The 19,920-nt window shown below is 39.6% G+C and overlaps 1 protein-coding gene across 4 annotated transcripts in view; it reads left to right on the top strand.

Annotated features, from left to right (window-relative positions):
- The window catches only part of TMTC1 (transmembrane O-mannosyltransferase targeting cadherins 1), a 284,735-nt gene that overhangs the window by 172,640 nt on the left and 92,175 nt on the right, over positions 1 to 19,920 (top strand). For 3 of the 4 annotated variants that reach the window (XM_077170430.1, XM_077170429.1, XM_077170433.1), the window contains one exon: positions 14,634 to 14,747. The exons of the other annotated variant lie outside the window; for it this stretch is intronic. In XM_077170430.1, coding sequence (XP_077026545.1) covers positions 14,634 to 14,747 — 114 coding nt within the window. The remainder of the gene's footprint in view (positions 1 to 14,633; positions 14,748 to 19,920) is intronic. 4 annotated transcript variants of the gene reach the window in all.

The following is a 19,920-nucleotide window of genomic DNA, read 5'->3' as shown; positions in this document are numbered from 1 at the left end:
CTTTCTCTTTGACCTCTGACATTCTAACTAGTAAGTGTCTTGGGGAACGCCTATTTGTGTCTAATCTCTTTGGGGTGCGCTGCACTTCTTGGATCTGTAATTTTAGGTCTTTCATAAGAGTTGGGAAATTTTCAGTGATAATTTCTTCCATTAGTTTTTCTCCTCCTTTTCCCTTCTCTTCTCCTTCTGGGATACCCACTACACGTATATTTGTACGGTTCACATTGTCCTTGAGTTCCCTGATACCTTGTTCAAATTTTTCCATTCTTTTCCGGATAGTTTCTGTTTCTTTTTGGAATTCAGATGTTTCATCCTCCAAATCACTAATTCTATCTTCTGTTTCTTTAAATCTGTCATTGTAGGTATCCATTGTTTTTTCCATCTTTTCTACTTTATCTTTCACTTCCATAAGTTCTGTGATTTGTTTTTTCAGTTTTTCTATTTCTTCTTTATGTTCAGCCCATGTCTTCTTCATGTCCTCCCTCAATTTATCGATTTCATTTTTGAAGAGGTTTTCCATTTCTGTTCGTATATTCAGCATTAGTTGTTTCAGCTCCTGTATCTCATTTGAACTATTGGTTTCTTCGTTTGACTGGGCCATATGTTCAATTTTCTGAGCGTGATCCGTTATCTTCTGCTGGCGTCTGGGCATTTAGTCAGATTTCCCCGGGTGTTCGACCCCACAGCTTGAAAGATTTTTCTGTGCAATCTCTGGGTTCTGTTCTTCCTATCCTGCCCAGTAGGTGGCGCTCATGGCACACGCCTGTCTGTGGGTTCCACCAGCGAAAGTTGCTGTGGGTCCCTCAACTCTGGAAAACTCTCGCCGTAGGGGAGGTTCGGCAACCTAAGCGTCTTGGAAGAATGCCAGCCGGCCCGGGGTTCCAAACGTGGGGAGGGTCGCCGGCCGTCGCAGCACAGGAGAGCGTCCGGCCAAATTAGCCAGTCGGCGCGGGGCACCAAGCGTGGCGGGAGGGCGCCAGCTGTCGCAGCCCGGGAGAGTACACTGTTCCCAGCTGACGGGGGAGTCACGTGTTTGGAGGGACCCCCCGGTCACTGTTCTCCGCAGTCTGGGGGTTTCCGACCCAACTATCTCAGTTGTTCCGGGGGGCCTCGTGTGGTGGGGGCACCAGCCGCCGCGGCCTAAGGGGACCGCCTGTCCAATTCTACCAGCTGGCCCAGGAAGGTGGAAGGGAGGGACTCCGGTCGCTTGTCGTCCCACCCAGGAAAGCCCGTGCCCCTTGGTGATCTCACCGGAGCTGGTTCTCCCAGATAGTCAGCCGTTCCAGGATGGGGTCCGCTGTCCCTTTGATCTCCGTCGTGGCTCCGGGAGCTGCTCTGTATTATCTCCACTCCCCCAGTAGCTGTTCTGGAGGAGGAAAGGTGAGGGCGGCAAGGCTGTCGAGGCTGGTGGCGGAGGAGCACGGTGAAGGCGGGGGAAGAGGGCACCGTGGTGGTTGGAGAGCAGCCGGAGCAGGAGGGGGAAGAGAGGGGAGAAGGAGGTCGGGCGGCTCGGCTGCTGCGGGGCGTGGGCGCCGCGCGGCGGGCCGGCGGGGGAGGAGAGGGGAGAAGGAGGTCGGGCGGCTCGGCTGCTGCGGGGCGTGGGCGCCGCGCGGCAGGCCGGCGGGGGAGGAGAGGGGAGAAGGAGGTCGGGCGGCTCAGCTGCTGCGGGGCGTGGGCCGGCGGGGGAAGAGAGGGGAGAAGGAGGTCGGGCGGCTCGGCTGCTGCGGGGCGTGGGCGCCGCGCGGCGGGCCGGCGGGGGAAGAGAGGGGAGAAGGAGGTCGGGCGGCTCGGCTGCTGCGGGGCGTGGGCGCCGCGCGGCGGGCCGGCGGGGGAAGAGAGGTTTAGCTTTGGTTTTAATCTTAATTTTTTAAAGATAGTATGCAAAATTTGACAATGAGCTGTTTCTAAAGTGAATTTATGAACCTAAGCATTTTGGGTCCATGAGTTCAAATGGAAACAATCTTAATGATAAGCTGGGCTGTAAAATCAACTACAAACGAAATGAAACTGATATACCTAATTTCGTTGTCCAGTTGAGTAAATGGTAAAAATGTTCACACAGAAGAAGGCAGAGAAATGCAGTACGTTTTCTTTAGAATATTCTAGGATAAGTTGCAGTCTCTGATCTAGTGGCTTTATTTTGAACATAAATTTTGAGCAAGAAATTTAAAGACTCCATTTCTGAGTAGAGTCTATGGGGTAGAAGCTTCCGGATATAACAATATGGACTGATAGTGTATACTTGTAGTAAAGTGGAAACGTGCTTTTGGGACTGTCACTCATCCTGCTTGGTCTGTCTTACCACCTCCATAACTCTGGTGATCTTTACCTAGGCTCTCCTGGTGAGATATATTATTTTTAAAATAATGTAATTTTACTACTTGGCAATTGAACGTTATCTTTTTAATAGAAAACAAAATATCTGTTTGGCATACATGCCTTATTTTATTAATATTATCTTATCATTGTTGTCATCATTGCTTCAATTGGTACTGTAGGGGCCTGTTGTTGTGTAAGGGTTTTCATCTTCTTTTTTTTCTTGATGATTTTTTTTTCACACAGACTTGCAGAACTACTTTTTTAGATTCAGTCTCTGTCATACCCCTCCATGTTCAACCCATTTCTCACAGACCGCATTAAACTTTCTTCCTCTTACTGCCCAGTGTTGAGGTCATTCTGTAAATAAATACAAGGGCGCGGGAGTCTTTATTGGCTTAAGTGTTTTTTTTTCTTGAGAAACTTTGAAACCGTTCTACCCTGTGTTAAGCCCTTTGCCTGAATAAAGGTTCTAACAGTGTTTGTGTCTTCTGCTGTTTACTGCTTAGTCAAAGCCACCTTGATGATGGATTTTGGCAGGCAGTGGATTATTTCAAAGATAAGTTTCCATTCAAACCCTCTATGGTTGATGCCAGCAATTAAAAATAAACAACAACAGAAAATAATAAAAAGCTCATTGACTTTGTGTCTAGAAGCTTCTGTTCTTTTAGATGAAAGTATCTATTAAGGGAACAATTGGTTACTAAAACATGACCATTCCCCACATCCCTACGTGTGCTTAGAGAGACTTTTTGTCCTGAGAGGCCCTTGATGATCAAAAGAGAATTTTGTTAATGTGTAAAGCAAAGCTATCACTATTTTTTTAGAAAACTTTGCCTATTATATTTTATGGTGTCCTGAGAAAATGTTCAAGAATCTGAGAATTTAAGAGTGTACTAATTCCTGCAAGACCAGATGTTTGTATGTATATCTGTGCTGAGTGTTGTTCAGATAAGTTTAACATTCATGAGAATCTACAAGGCAGTATAGAGGTCAGTGGTTGAGTCAGACTTTCTAATTTCCACTCCAAGTTTACACTTTGATAGATGCGTGATCTTGGGCCAGTTATTTAACCACTTTGTGCCTCATATTTTAAATGTTTAAATTTGGGATAATAACAGCGCTTACCTCCTGATGTAGGATAAGGATAAACTAAATGTAAGTTTAAGACAGTGTCTGGCATATGGTGAGTATTCTGTAAGGATGTGAAATCATTACTGTGAACTAAGCACTCCATTCTAGGATATGAGAAAGAAAGAAAAAGGGAGAGATTATCTCTGCTGTAGTAGAGCTGAGAGATTGTATAAAGTCAAACAGATGAACACACTGCAATAATAATGTAACACGTGTGGGACAGAAGTAGACACAGGACCCTGTATAAGTGCAGTTGGGTATCTAAGATCAACCTGGGCCTCCAAAGATGATTCTCATAGGCCTGAGCTGAATATTGAAGAAGGAGAAAAGCCCAAATTAGCCATAAAGGCCAAAACAAGAGTTGGCCATACTGAAATACATCAGTAATTTCACTCATCAGTTACATTTTCAAGGTCTAGCTGCCAATTTGTCCATGATCTCCTTGAAAAAAATTTAAGGAGTTCAGTGCTTCTAGAGAAGACAATGTCCTTGGCAAAGGCACTGCTTCAGTTTTCTCTTCTGTTCTAAACTATAAACCCATTTACCATTCCCAAGACGTTGGGTCTCATTGTAGCTGCTCTAAGTATGGGGGCTGGTTTTGCTAGATAATACCGTGAGCAATCTTACAGAATATCTCAGGACAGACCTTTCTGTTATAGAAAATAAAAATTTTGATTAAATTCCAGCCTTTTTCAGTTGAAGCCTCCTGTCTGATGTATTTTTAGGAGACACAAATGCAGGCCTCCTCTCAGCATTGTTATCTTTGTATTTCTATTAACAAGAAACCTGTACACAAAAAGCACAAGAACCCATCACTTGTGTCTCATCCAAAACCCAGAGAAGGTAAGGAATTTGACCATGCTGAAATAGTTATAAAGAGGAAGTGCCAGGATTGAAACCCAAATCTGATGTGAAAGCCAAAGGATACATAAACTTTGCCACATCTCATTTTTACTTTGTATTTTTCTCATCTAGGCTAGGCCAGTGTAAAGAGAGAGAAAAGTTCATAATCATAGTTTCCATGTATATTTTCTTTAGTTCTTATAATAAACTATTCTGATGTCCTGACCTGGGGATAACTGTATATAGCTCTGTCTGGGTCTAATCATGGCCTGGGAAATGTATGTCTGTAGTAAGTAATACCATGATAGCGTAATCAGATAATCTTCCCAATACCTGGAAAGACAGAATAAGCATGTTTTCTTTTCTATCAGTTCAGAATCTCTCTGGATCTGTGAACTGTTTAAGTGATCCACAGACCACAAATTAAGAAATTGTGATCGAGATTGTGCTGGTTTGGAAGGATGTATGTCCCCTAGAAAAGCCATGTTTTAATCTAAATCCCATTTCGTATAGGGACAATAATCCCTATTCGATACTGTATGTTTGAATCTGTAATTAGATAATCTCCCTGGAGATGTGATTTAATCAAGATTGGTTGTTGAGCTGGATTAGATGATGACATGTGTCCACCCATTTGGGTGGGTCTTGATAAGTTTCTGGAGTCCTATAAAAGAGGAAACATTTTGGAGAATGAAAGAGATTCAGAGAGAGCAGAGAATGACATAGCCACGAGAAACAGAGTCCACCAGCCTGAGATGGAGATGGAGATCTTCATTTGGAGATGAAGAAGAAAAATGTCTCCCAGGGAGCTTCATGAAATAGAAAGCCAGGAGAAGAAGCCAGCAGATGATGCCGTGTCTGCCATGTGCCCTTCCAGATGAGAGAGGAACCCTGATCATGTTCACCATGTGCCTTTCCAAATGAGAGAGAAACTGTGACTGTGTTCACCATGTGCCTTCTCACTTCAGAGAGAAACCCTGAACTTCATCGGCCTTTTGGAACCAAGGTATCTTTACTTGAATGCCTTTGATTGGACATTTCTATAGACTTGTAATTGGGACATTTTCTCAGCCTTGGAACTGTAAACTAGCATCTGATTAAATTCCCCTTTTTAAAAGCCATTCTGTTTCTGGTATATTGCATTCTGGCAGTTAGCAAACTAGAACACAGATTATTCACCAATTGTGCAGGAAACATGTTCCTCTCTCTTCCTCTCTGAATTACTGAGACCGAGATCAGCAGATTTTCCAGGATAGAGAACATAAACTAGAGATTGGCAAATTTTTCTGTAAAGAACAAGATAGTAAACATTTTAGGTTTTGCAGGCATATAGTCTCTATCACATCTACTCAATTCTGCCTAGTATCAGGACAGCAGCCAAAATAAATAAATAAATAGGCTCAGCTCTGACCCATAAAGCCTTAGTTTTCTGACCTCTGATATAAACACTGTGACTGTGAAATTCTGACATCATTCATACCCTGTGTTATCTTTTTGGTTTAGCATCAAATGTTTATCAACTCTAGGAGTGATTCTCACCATAAACTGGCTTTGGTACAAAGCTTAGCCAACTACTTACTAGGTCCCTTAGAAAAATGTCTTAATTTCTCTGAGCTTCAGATTCCTCATTTATAAAATGGGAGGTGCAATAATGTTACCCTATCTCATAGATTATTAGAAGGATTAAAGGTTTGGTGATTACATGGTATGTGAATATATAATATATATCAATAAAAATAAAAATTAATTGAAAAAAAGGATTAAAGGCAATAATCCATGGAAGTATGTGCTTAGCCTAGTGCTTGATTCAAAATGGGCTACTGTAAAGCTTTTAAAACCTCAGGTCCACACAGGGTTCAAAATTGAGGAGTGTCACAAATTCTTATTTTCCTTTCCTGTAAACTCTGGCTGAACATATTGGTTTTTTTTTTTTTTTTTAAAGTGTGTTTGTTTCTAACCAGGAATTTGGGAATGGTTCCCCTGACCTTTTGTTCAGTGATGACGTTAGGACAATGTGATGTTCTGAAAAGTTAAGAGATACAACTAAGAAGTGCTTTCTCTCTTATTTCTCAAGGCTTTTACAAACTTAAAATCTGAGTGAGAAATCTAAACTGGGAGAATTAAAGTCTTGGGCTGAAAGGGAGATTTTTACTTATAATCATTCAAAATTTATGAATGCTATATTTCCTTGGGGGTAAATATATGTAAAGCCGCATAAGTCCATTAAAATAATGGGAAATACTAAATCAGAGAATCAAGAAAGCAAATCGGGGTGCTTGGCCCTGGAGGGAAGGGTAACCTGGCAATTACAATTATGTGGAAAGTTTTCCTATAGCCAGTTATTTATTTCCTTTTTTCACAAATTCTACTTTATGAAATGAGAGACTGGAAAAACATAGCAGAAAAATATCCAGAGAGAGCGTAAGGGTCAAAAACAACAATGGGAAAAGTAATGTGCTTGTGGGATTTGGGTTCCTCCGCCCACTTCTGCTTGCCTGCTAGGAATATTATTGTTTCCTCTCACCGTCACAGAACAATGCTCTGCTCTTAGCAAGGACAGTGTTTCCACAGCCCTCATTGTCTATTCCTCGGGTGAAACATAACTTAGAGAAAAACTGTGCTAATTGAGCAAGTAGTAAAGGATCGATTCCAATCAAGTGCCGGTTGCATCTGTGCTGAAATGAAGCTAGTTTTGAAATCTGCCTGTTACCAACCATTATTGAGTTCTGGATGGAAATATCAGAAATTTCCCTGGATACCGATTAGACTGCTCTTTTAAAACCATCACTATCACCCTGACCCAGCTCCTGCCCCTGTGGCTAAATTCACTTTGAGTAATATCCATTTTTTTTCTAACGCTCTCATTCTGGGGTACAGATACAGATAACACAACTCACACATATAGCAGTGTACATTGAAAACTCAGGCCATCCATTTTTAAATTATATTAAAATCCTAGCCACTGGTGGTACATTTTAAATCACTGAAACAGCCATATGTAAGCTTGATGTCTGCTGCTTATGTATGATCTGCTTCCCTTGGGTTGGTCTCTTGCCTCCCAGCTGCCAAATACATCTCTGGAGAGTTCCTCAATGTCCCAGCCAGTGCATTTTCAGTGGGGCATTCTTTGCCAGGTCCTAAGGAACTGCTATTTGAATAACAATTCAGTAAGGGTCACAAGGTCTTATATATTTTCCCAACAGTTTTTTGTTGTTGTTGTTGTTAGAGACAGTATGGGTTTATAGAATTACCATGTATAAAGTACAGGATTCCCACTCCACCCACCACCACCTTGATTTTGGTATGGAACATTGGTTACACTTGTTGAAAGCACTTTTTTGTGATTATACTATTTTTTAAAAGTAGTTAATTTGTTACAATTTATGAAAGATTATTAATATGGTCTTGTTAACTATTGTCCATAGTTTACATTAGGTTTATTTTTTCCATAAGCCTCTTTATTATTAATACCTTGTAATACTGTCATACACTTGTTATATTCATAAAAGAACATTCTTGTACTTTTTATTAACTATAGTCTTTCCTCTACAATGTGCTTCACTGTGTGTTGTACGGTCCTATGTTTTATCCTGCAATTTTTATTCTAGTAACATATACATCCTTAAGTTTCCCCTTTTAATCACATTCACCTACATGGTTCCGTGCTATTGGCTACCCTCACAGTAATGTGCTACCATCACCACCATCCCTTTCCAAACCTTTACCATTAGCCTGTGGAGAAAAATCTGTACAAGTTAAACATCAGCTCTCCATTCCCTAACCCCAACCTATTTCATGGTAACCTGTATTCTAGAGTCTAACTCCATGAGTTTGCCAAATATCATTAGTTCAATAACAGTGAAATCATACAATTCTTTTGTTCTGGTTTATTTCGCTCAATGTAATATCCTCAGGATTCCTACATGTTGTCACATATATCAGGACTTTATTCCTTTTTGCAGTTAAATAATATTCTGTCATAGGCACATACCACATTTTGTGTATCTGTTCATTGGTTCATGGGCATTTAGGATGCTTCCATCTTTTGGCAATTTTGAATAATGCTGCTATGAACATTGGTGTGCAAATAATCTGTTTGTGTCCCTGCTTTCAATTCTTTTGGGTATATACTTAGTAGTGGGATTGCAGGGTCATATGGTAGTCCTATACTTAGCTTCCCAAGGAACCTCCAAACTGCTTCCACACCAGCTGCACCATTTTACATTCCCACCAGTAGTAACTAAGTGTTCCTATTCCTCCATATCTTCTCCAACACTTGTAGTTTTCTATTTTTATTTTTTTTTAAATAATGACCATTCTAGTAGGTATGAAATGGTATCTCATTGTGGTTATAATTTGCATTTCCCTACTAGCTAATGACTTTGATGCTCCTCTCCCATTGTGTAGGGTTGTGGCTAAGAATCTGCTAACTAGCTGGGGACTACATTTCCCATCCTCTTTTTCTCTAGTCAGGGCAATATGCTTGTTCTCACCAAGGGAATAAGAGGAAGTGATGTGGTCTTTTATGGGCTAGAATGTTTGAAAGCAAGTATGACATCTCTAGCTTCTCTCTTCCTCAGCTTTTGGCTGGAGTTTAATTAGGTATCAAGAGTGACTTTGGAGGAAGCATGGATCCTTGCATGACTAAGCAGTAGGACCCTCCTATTCAAACTAGTCATACCATTTGTGGACTTTTTATGAGTAAGAAATAAATTCCTATAATATTATGCCATTGAAAGTATTGGGTTTTTCTTATAGCAATTGAAGTTAACTAATGTAGTGGCATGAGGACCAGAAAGGAGAGAGAGAGAAATAGAGAGAGAGCATTTAGAAATTGTAATAGATTTAGAAAACATCATGCCATTCAAGATTTACTAGGTGTTTTGGTTTACTAATGCTGCCAGAATGCATTATACGAGAAATGGAATGGCTTTTATAGAGAGGATTTATTAAGTTACAAATTCACACAGATCTAAGGTCACAAAAATGTTCAAACTAAGGTATCCAGAGAAAGATGCCTTGACTCAAAAGAAAGGCCGATATCTGTCACATGGGAAGACACATGACTGTCTGCAGCTTCTCCTGGCTTCTGGTTTCAGATGACTTTCTCAGCCCCTGTGGATCCTTCAGACTTCTGGCTTGCTTAGCATCTCATAGGAAAGCACATGGTGATGCCTGCTGGGCTCTGCATCTCCAAATATCTGTGCCTAGGCATCTGCTCTCTCTTTAGGCCCTCCAAGCATCTCCATATGTCTGCTTCTTTATCTCTTCTGAACCCTTTCCCTCTCTTTGAGTTCTCTAAAAGACTATAGTAAACTAATTAGGGCCCACCTTGAATGCGGAGTCACATATCCATCTAATCAAAAGATCATGCCCACAATTGGATATGTTACATCTTCATGGAAGCAATTTAATCATAGTTTTCACCCTAAACAATAGATTTTCCCACACAAGATTGGATTAGGAAGAACAACATGGCTTTTCTGGGGTACATAACCGTTTTAAACTAGCATACTAGGTTATGTGGAAGTAACCAATAATGCCAAACTTTCAGATGCTTACAACTAAACTTTATTTCTTACTCCCAACCATTGCAGTTCTGCTGCAGCTCTTCATCTTTATTCCAGATAATGGGCTGTCAGAGAAAAGCCTGTCTCTGATGCATCACCAAATAATAGTTGCAAAGGAAACAGATAACATGGTGAACTACAAGTTGGCTATTTAAAATTTCTGCCCAGAGAAGACACTTGTCACTTCAACTCTTATTTATTTTTTTTTCTGCCAAATGAAATCACATGGTTATAGCCTGAATTCACAGGGTGGTAATGGCACCCTGTACTCCAGGGCAGGGACAGGATGTTAGAAAAGGGCATGGCATCAGATCTGGGTAGAAAGTACTGCACAAAGATCTGGAGTTAATACAGATTACAGGATGATTCAGAGAAGGAATCATATTTGAGTGAAGTTTCTGAGAAAGAGTTTTAAAGGTTGATAATCAGTGGACATGAGGGCTAGGGAAATGTAAGAGTATAAGGAGATTTCCAAGTTAGGGGACTGATTAAATGGCATGATGCCTTCATTCTAATCTTGTCATAGTCCGGATGCTCTGAGCTATCAAGTACTTTCATTCCAAAACATTTAGCAATCAATAAAAAGCCTTAAATCAGCGCAGCTAATGGAACTTTGTATATAGTGCTCAGGACTGTTACCATAACTCCCTTCCATACATGTATAAGTTTATAATCCACTAAATTCACCCATAATAGATTCCTATTATGTGAAATTTAGATGAGAGAGCTCAGTCAGCCTCCTTGTCCACATCTCAGCCCCATCTTCCAAATGCAAAGAGACATAAATGCAATTCTTCAACCTTCTAATGCTCATCTGGAAAAATATTCTGAACTAATTCTACAGCTGCTTGTCTCTTTCTACCATCCCACCCTCACATTTAACTTAACTTCCTAATTACTGCAATCATTACTCCAAAACTATAAAATACAGGGATAAAAGTAAGATTTTGATGGGGTGGCAGGGGAAGTTATGTAAATGAATGAAGTCTTGACCCTGGGAAGTGCACAGTCTCTGCAGAACATCTAGAGTTGGGCATGGGAACAACTTGAACTGGGTGCAGATAAACCCAAGTGGATATACAACAAAGAGTACGGAGGATGGGATGGAGTTGTTGGGGGTGGGGGTGGGGGGTCATGGCAATGCCCCCATCTCAGTGAAATAATGAAGTGGTAAGTAGGATCTTCTGCTGAACTAGGAGAATGAGGTGGGTAGGGTGCTAGTGAACTGCCTTAGGGAGTTCAAAAGATGGCTGATTAGTAACAAGTAAAGTAATTTCTAAACAGCATTGAAGCAAAAATGGGTTTGTTGTGCTGTTCAGTTATGTCATCTTTACCAGTGTATTTGACAAGCCAGAAGGCAAAAATTTAGTGATGGGTCAAGCTCTTATTGCAGAAGAATCAGCATTTTCTGTTCACGCTTCAGCAGTGACTTCAGGGGTGGTATATAACCCTCCACCCACCAAGAAAGGAAAACGTTATCTAGCTGTATCTGTTTGGAATTTGTGAAATTTCCAATTCCAGTGACAGAAAACTCCAGTCAAACTAACTTAAATAATAAAGGTAGTTTATTGGTTTAAAATAATAGGATACAGGATAGCTAGCCTAACCTCACAGGGTTTGGTGGATTAAGTACATTAATACATGTGAAGCACTTAGAACAGTATCTGGCACATAGTGAGTGCTGGGAAAGAAATTTTGTGTCTCATTATTGACATCTGGAAGCCATTTGCTTCCATTGCTCTACTCTGCCTGATATGGTGTCTGCTACTTCTGTATACAATGGGAGAAGAAAGCTGAATTCTGGTGTCAGAAGCGTTTGGAACCATCTTTCTCAAACCTCTCCTCACAACTTATTAGACTGAATAGGATTACCTGTCCATTCCAGAATCAGTTTTTCTGCCCAGAGTGTGGCCAACTGGTGATAAGCCTAGGCCTGGGCTACCTACGCTGATCCCTGTGGTTGTTGGGGAGTGGGAGGTGGGATTAGCCTGAATATAGGGGTCCACGCCTAGCGATGGGTGTGGGATTAATTGCCGTGATCCCCTTGTGTGCCTGCGGTGTGGGAGTTGTGGAATAGACGTTAGAGAGGCAGCCACAGCACCCTACATAATAGCCAGTCATTCAAAAAGAATAGAGAAACAAATATTCTATTATTGAACAGATTGATTCAATTGTCATGAACTGGAAATAGCCTAAGCAGCCAGGACTTGCTCTATTGGTACTGTCAGAAAAAAACTGTCTTAAGATCAACAACAACTTAAGCCAATGTAATCATTTTTGGCAGGAACCCTTCAATATAGCATTTCTTTCCATATTCAGTAAGCCTATATAACAAGCCAACTCATTAGTTATATAGGAATATATTTCACAACTAACACATTTCCCCATTTGTAACTCTTTATCAGTTATGAGATGCAGTACTGATCTGGAGAATATCAGTACTTTTTTGATACTGATATCTTTTGAGAAATATAAAAGAAAAGAAGAAGAAATGCTATATTAAATATACACAAAAATCCCAATTTCACCAGCTTTTAAGAACATATATTTTAGCTCTGGGTAATTAGAGGATTATTGTGGAATTGTCAAAGGTGATTGGTAATAATGCCCAGAAATTTCCCAGAAAAAAATCATCATGGCCTTGAGATAGCCCAGAAAACTGCTGTGTGCAAATCCAGAACTGTTATCACGTAGTCCCTTGATCCACCTCTACTTTGATTACTTTTTCTATAATTCCCTTCTGTATTTATTTATTTTTGTAAACCATCTCTCTTTTTGTTAATGTGAAAGGCTATAAGGGAAAGGAACGAGGGTTAAAAAGAAGAGAGGGAGGGACAGAGGGAGAGAGGAGGGAAATCAGGAATGAAGGAAGGAACTAAATTGATGTGCACATGCAGGATTGTTTTCCTGAGTGTTTTCTATCCCAAGTCCTAGCAATTTTGGCTCTTGAGTATCTCCTGAATTTTTCTGCTTCTCCTGTTGACTCTGTTAAAGTTCTATTCCTCATCTGTCTCTCTCTCACCCTTCAGTTCCTGACACAGCCTACCATGGATCCCTTTGCCTCCAGTCTTCCTTTCTTCCACTCCGTTTCCCCAGGGTAGTCAGCCAGAACAACCACTCAAAAAATACTCAACAGTTGGTCTCATTTTCCTGTTTAAAATCCTCTACTGGCTTGCCATTGCTCTTCAGATAAAGCAAAGGTTCTGATGTGAGCCACAAGGCCCCTTCAGAGTCTCTCCACTCCCAAATCTAGTCTTTCTAGGATCCATCCACTCTGAACTTCTTTCAGCCCCTCAAAAGCCCCACACTCTTTTTTCTCTGATTAGTACATCCTCCTCCTCCCTAGACCTTTGTCCCCCTCCAGAGATTAGTTTCCCCTTAAAGTGACAGCAAAGCTGATGCTACCTCCTGGAAGTCCCCCAATGCAGACACTGTTGGGATAAGCATGCCATGCCCCAAGATACTTTTCATCTCCAGTGACAAATTGTTTGTAAGCACCCATGTTTCCTACTTGCCCATATTTTCTATACTCCTGGAATCTCCTTGAGGGCAGGAACTCTGCCCATTCCAGGATCTGGCTCAGTGTCTGACGCTGAAGGGACTCCACATAGATACTGAGTGACTGTACCATTTACTTCCCATCCGAGAAATGCTTGCAACCTAATTGGACCAAACCATCTCACCTCTAGAATATATCCCTTCTTAATGATTCTTCTTGAGGTTATATTAACATTTACTATTTCTTTCCCTTTCATTCATCCCAAATTATACTAGGGAGAGGCAAAAGAATTATCTCAGCCAAGCTTGACTTAATCACCCACAGTTATGGAGTGATTAAGGAGCTTTCTGAATCTTCCTGCATACCCCTTGGTCTAGAATTTGTTTTGTCTCCAACAAGGCTCCCCTGAGAACTGTGCATCCATGTGAGAAAGCAGTGACTTTGTAGGCAGGAAGGGAGGTAGGAGAGAGTCTTTCATATAAACTAATTTGATAGGTTCCAATCCTGAAGGAACCAAGAATGGTGGAAGGAATAAAGGGAAAGAAGGCAGAGAGTAAAGGGGCACCACAGATTACATCTCATCTCAGATTTTGTAAAGGAGATTGTGGTTATGAGCTATTCTCAGTTTATGAAAACCGTTTAATCTTCTTTCTTTAGGGTTTTTGTGCTCACTGAGATCAAACTAAGCTAATTCATCAAGTCTTCAGGACTAGGAATCATCCCCTGAGATAGACATGGAAGGAAGAAAGGGCTTGCCCAATATTGGAACTCCCACTAAAAGGATGAACTCAGGCTCTCACTTTGCTTCAGTAGAGCCCCAGTATCATTGTCTCCTGCCGCCTTCACCTTAACTTCGGAAAGCCAGACTGCCCTGATAATTGGAGTGCTATGTGTTTCCTTTGGTGTGCGATGTGCTCTCAGGTCTGTAACTGGTCCCTGCTGTGCTCCCAGAAGACACCTCAAGAAAGAGAGCAGTGCTCTGGAGGGGCTCCATGAGTCTTTCAGCTGTATACAAAAGGCCCTTAGGTTTACAGGCCTAGGACATTTTGTTTGTGTACAGTTAGCCTATTTGTTCAGTCATGGACGCCTGCCTGCTTCATCATTTCCATAGAAGCATGCTTCGTATTTCATATCATTCACAGATTTGGGAACCCTAGTTTAGAAAAAAATGGACTGATGTGAATAAAATATGAGTACAACATTAAGGCACTAACAACACTCCTAAATGGTACACTTTTTTTCCTTGTTTTTTTTAAATTTGTTAATCTTAGGTCTGGAGTTCAAACTCTGCCCCACAATGCCAAGGCCCACTACAACTACGCCAATTTCCTGAAGGACAGAGGTCGAGACAGGGAAGCCATCTCCCACTACAGAGCGGCCCTCAAGTGAGTGCGCTGTGCCGGCTGCCAGGCTCCCAGACCGCTGCTGGTCTGACTGGTCTCCTCTGACTGTGTGGCATGTTTCCTTGTTCCTCTTGACAGTGAACTTGTCCTTGGTAGTTCGTGGACTCTGAGTCTTTTGGCTCAGTGTTTATGTCTGTTACAAACGAGGTAACTCTACCTTTGCTCTAACTCTTGGCGACTCCTTATAAAAGTTTCCATTTGCACACATTAAGCAATGAAGCAGCACACAGATGACAACATACATGCATGTCAACAGGAGGTGGTGACTGAAAATACACCGGTAAGTTCTCAGGACATTTATCCCAATAAATTGTTAATGACGTGTATGTGAAAAATTCTAGACCTCCCACTGTCTGAAAGAATTTTATATGAAGACCTTTGCATTATTGTAATGAATTACCCTGATAGTTGTATAAAATAGAAAGGAAATGAAAAGAGTCTTGATTATCTGGTTGGGAATATGAGACATATTTAAAGCATGTATACATGTTGATATTTAATATGTTTATATTTTAAATAAACAGCTCTGGGGGTACAAGGATAGTTCTGTGGTAGAATTCTCACCTGCCATGTGGGAGACTCTGGTTCGATTTCCCACCCATGCACTTCCCCAAAACAAGCAAAGAAAGAAAGACAAAACTAACAAACAAAAATTTCAACAAATGGTGCTGCAATAACAGGATACTCACATGGAAAAGAGTGAAATGTGACCCCCGTCATACAGCATACAAATAAGTAATAAGCAAGCAGCTCTGACACTCTTTTTATATTCTATCACTTGAAGAAAGTACATCAAAAATGCCTTTTGATATGACTTTAAGGGGAAACCAAATATTTACATTCTGTATTATGAACAGCAGTCCATACTGCTCTTATACACTCTTTTATCACAATTCTGACTTTCAAGATGGTCTTCTCTAAAAGGTCCCAGATAATAAGTATATTTTACCTTGACCGTGTAGATATCTGATAAACAAACATAGCCTCCCAGTCTCTGAAGTAAGCAAGATGTAGCAAGGTGAATCCTCTTCTGTACTCAATACTGTGGGGCTCACAGAAGCCTTAAGAGTTTTTCATCCCTCACAGATTGGTCTGCATATGGTTGAATTTTCTGATCCTGTTCCACCTTTCGTATTGCTTAGACACATATACCAATCAAATCATACATTTCGCTAAAGCTCCTACCAGTATTCTCTCAATGCTCAGTTTGAAATCTTCATTCTTGGATTAGCGGTCATGTTTTTTTTTTAATTATCCTTTTGAACAATGCTTTGTACAAACGGATTGTTCATTAATTACAGTCTTTTAAACTTTAGGATCCTGTTACTTAACATTCAACATGGTCAACATGGTTAAATTCAAAACTATATACATCAGGTTAGCTATCAAACACTTTTCCAAAGATTATGAGAAATTTAAGTCCCAAAGGAAAGATTATAACAAAGCTTTTTATTAAGGAATAGTTTTCATTGAAGACTAAAATATTGTTTTTAAGATTTATTAAAGAATCATTTTCTTTCCTTAGAAGGCAGTTTACCAAAATGTTCACAAAACTTACCTCTGGTTGGTGAGATTGCAGTTTATTTTAACTATTTTCTTGCATGTTCCAGATGCTTCACAATAAATATATATACCTTTTGAGTAAGGAAATGTCATTTTGAATAAGGCATACTCTTTCAAGAGCACATATAAGGTGTATTTTGGATTTAATAATTAATTTGTATTTGTGATTTTAGATGGTATTCTTGAAGGGAAAGGATAGCAGGAAGTTTATCTAAAAATTATTGATTGGAAGGAAGTGCCATCATTATATTTTAAAAATTGGTTTCATTCTAACAGGCTGTTTTCTGTAAGGTACAAACAGAAAAATAAGGCAGGCCTTAAGGAACAACTTGAGGCAAAGTTATAAATTAAGTAAAACTCACTGGCAGTTGATTTTACAGAATTACAGTAGCTAGTTGAGTATTTCCACTTCTTTCCAGAAAAACAATAACTATAAATGTTTACTTCAGCAACTGTATTTGTGGAAGAAATATGTCCCTTGAGGAATGGGGTGAAAATTAAAGCTACAAATAAGCTTCATAGTAATTAGTAAAATATTTTATCCTCTCAGACCAGGCTCAGATCCCTTGCTGGTTATAAGTATCTTCGTTTTTGTGTGGATGAGACTGTGGTGAATTTTCAACAGATGTGATTGTTTTTTGTAATAACAGGTCACTCTATCTGTGAACCAGGACTGTTCATCATTTTGATGATTATTTACCCTAGGTGACTGGAAGATTGCCCCGATTTTGATATTGTGGTTTTTTTGTGGAAGTTGCTGGGACAGGAATTCCAACCCCTCCTCACTGCTCCACACCTCCTTTAACTTCAGAAGACCTAATGTTTTCCATCTCTGTGCACAGTGAGAATGAGAATGATTAGGGAAATACAGGGTTAAAGGTGCTATTATCTGAAATCAGTTCCAACAATTACCCATTACTGTTATAATGACTGTATAGATCCCAAAGGTAATAGTGAAATTAAGTCATTAGTGATGTATCCATAACAATCTCTTTTTGGCTGCCCTACAATTCTAAAAATAGCCCTGTTAAATTGGTAATTATATATGACATGAATATTGTTTCTGTTAAACTTTATTTTGTTTTTTAAATGTTGCAGAAGTGCTATTGACCTCTCCCCGACTTCTGGCACAGCTCATCTATTATATTCCTATAGTGCAGGGAAAATCTCCCCTGGAAAATGTCATAGCAAAGGTTGTGGGTTCAATTTAAGACCCAGATCATCAAATAAAACTGTGAGAACCCTTTCCTTAAATCATCAACATACATGAGTTTCAGCTTTGCTTTACTGAGGCATAGCTATCACGTTTGTTCCTATTGGGGGTGCTATAAAACGTGGGATTATGTAGGAAAATCAGAAGAACCCTTGTAGATCTTCCACATGCCACCAAAGATTTCTGAACATTCCTGTACCCTTACCCTGGGTAAGGTTTCCACTATTCCACCACATATGACGGGGTTAGAATGTCCAGAGACCGTCTTGCAACTCAGCGCTTCCTACACAAGAATTCTCAAGAAATGCCCCTTCCGGTTAGCTTCTGCACTAATATAGTGCAGAGGATGTGCTCTCTGAATGCACACTTGATCAGCAGTTGGTTGATTAGTTTTAAATGGGGAATCATAAAACAAATTTTTCAGAATTTGACCATTTTGTTTTATCCTAAAATTCCAATTGTACAGCCATTCACCGATCTCATGCCAATCCATGCCCTTTTGTTTGAGTACAAGTGTATTGATTAGAATTTGCAAAAACCCACATGCATAATGCATTGCTATGGTTATTAATTTTTTTAAATTTTAAGGTGGAATAAAGCTTAAATATAGTTGCAAAGGAATTTGACTATACTCTCTGAGATTTTTCTGTTTGTACTCCAGTGTTTTACAATTATCTCACCCACATTTAATTCAACAGAAATTTTTGAGCAAATTTATTTTTTGAGTATTTCCAAAGTATTATTTTTCATAGAAATAACTCTTATGCTCATATTTTATCGATTTTCAAAATATTTAATTATATTATGCAATAGCAGTACAAACGAGAACTGGAATAAATTAGCTAATAAACACAGTTGACTCTTACCAGTCATGTCACTGAACTCATGAGAGCAGGATGGCCCAGACTTAGAGGGAAAGCTTATTATATTGTAAATATCTGCCAGTTTGTTTTACAGAGAATAGAAAACATCTGGACATCCAGAGACATAATTGAGAAGAGACTGCTTAAGAATGTTCACTATAGACAATGAAGTCACAGAATCTGTGTTTCATCTTCTAATATTAAACTCCCTGTATGGCTGAATGGGCTGGTCATTGATAATCCCAAAGCTGGAAATGAGAATAAATTTCACCTTTGTCCAAGTCTCTCTACTGTCAGCAGCAAATTGTCCCATGTTCCACTGAACATTTGCTTACCTAGATGCTCCATTCCTCCCATACATTCCAATATATCCCTGCCATACACACTACTCTAAGATTTGCTGATATATCCCATCTGTTTGGAGATTGGCCATTTTGCAGGATCCATCCTGATAAAAGGACAGTGATAGTCACCCAGACATTTCCTTTTCATAGATATAGTTTCAGCACAAAATATACAGTAAATCATCTAAGATTTATACCCTCCATACCCACTGGTAATTAGATTAAACAGAAAATGCATTTCCCTGCTCTGAGAGAGACCCAAGTGTGCTTGGGTAGACATTGGACTCATAGAGTACCCTTGTCTTCTCCTAATATATCTACTATTGATATATTAAATAGAATATATTTTCTCCTAATATATCTACTATTGATATATTAAATAGAAAATCTGAAAGGAAAGAAAACTGTGCTCAAAGGAATTCGAAGTCCCTGACCATGCTTTTTTCTGCTGACATGGTCAAAAGGGAAAGCATATGTTTTTAATGCTCCTGTACAAAGGAAATCTCCATTCACTTTTTAATTGGCTATCACATGGGAAAGGATGGGACTGAATTCCTTTGGATGCCATTTGTTTAATGCATAAAACAGAGACCTATCATGACAATAATGCCCTGTGATATAATTCTTTATATTCCCCTCATGTGGAAAACTAGAACTCTATGAGGGATTCCATTAGACTGCTATAAATGTATATGGATAAAAGGAAGTAATAAAAGAATGAGTATCGAAGAAAAGCCATGTATTAGAGTCTAATGGAATCTAGCCATGTCTAATTAACGTCCTCTTCATTGATAACCTGAGTACATTAAAAGGATTGTTTTATTATGATTCCTTTGAAAAATGCTGTCTGTAAAACTGGTAGAGTTTGAACATTAAAAAAAGATCAGGAGTCACTTCTTTACTCTTCCTATTTTGTATGAACATTTAAAATAACTCTTAGGACCACAAGTGGCCTTGGATACCAGTTGCCATGTATTTTTGGAAAGAATTAAAATTCTAGTGCCATTTGTTGCAAAATTTAACACATGGAGATGGCTTCTTCTGCCAGTGTGGTATTTCCACTTATCAAATCTAAATATTCTTTCCAGTATCGCAAGTAAACACTTGAAATTATTTTTGCCTCCTTTGTTGTTGAAATTACATTCTCACTATATACATAACAGTCAGAATGT

The sequence above is a fragment of the Tamandua tetradactyla genome, chromosome 7 (genome assembly GCF_023851605.1).
Source record: "Tamandua tetradactyla isolate mTamTet1 chromosome 7, mTamTet1.pri, whole genome shotgun sequence".
NCBI classification, from domain to species: domain Eukaryota; kingdom Metazoa; phylum Chordata; class Mammalia; order Pilosa; family Myrmecophagidae; genus Tamandua; species Tamandua tetradactyla.
The sequence above is the reverse complement of the archived record's forward strand: the minus strand, read 5'-3'. Positions and strand labels throughout refer to the sequence as shown.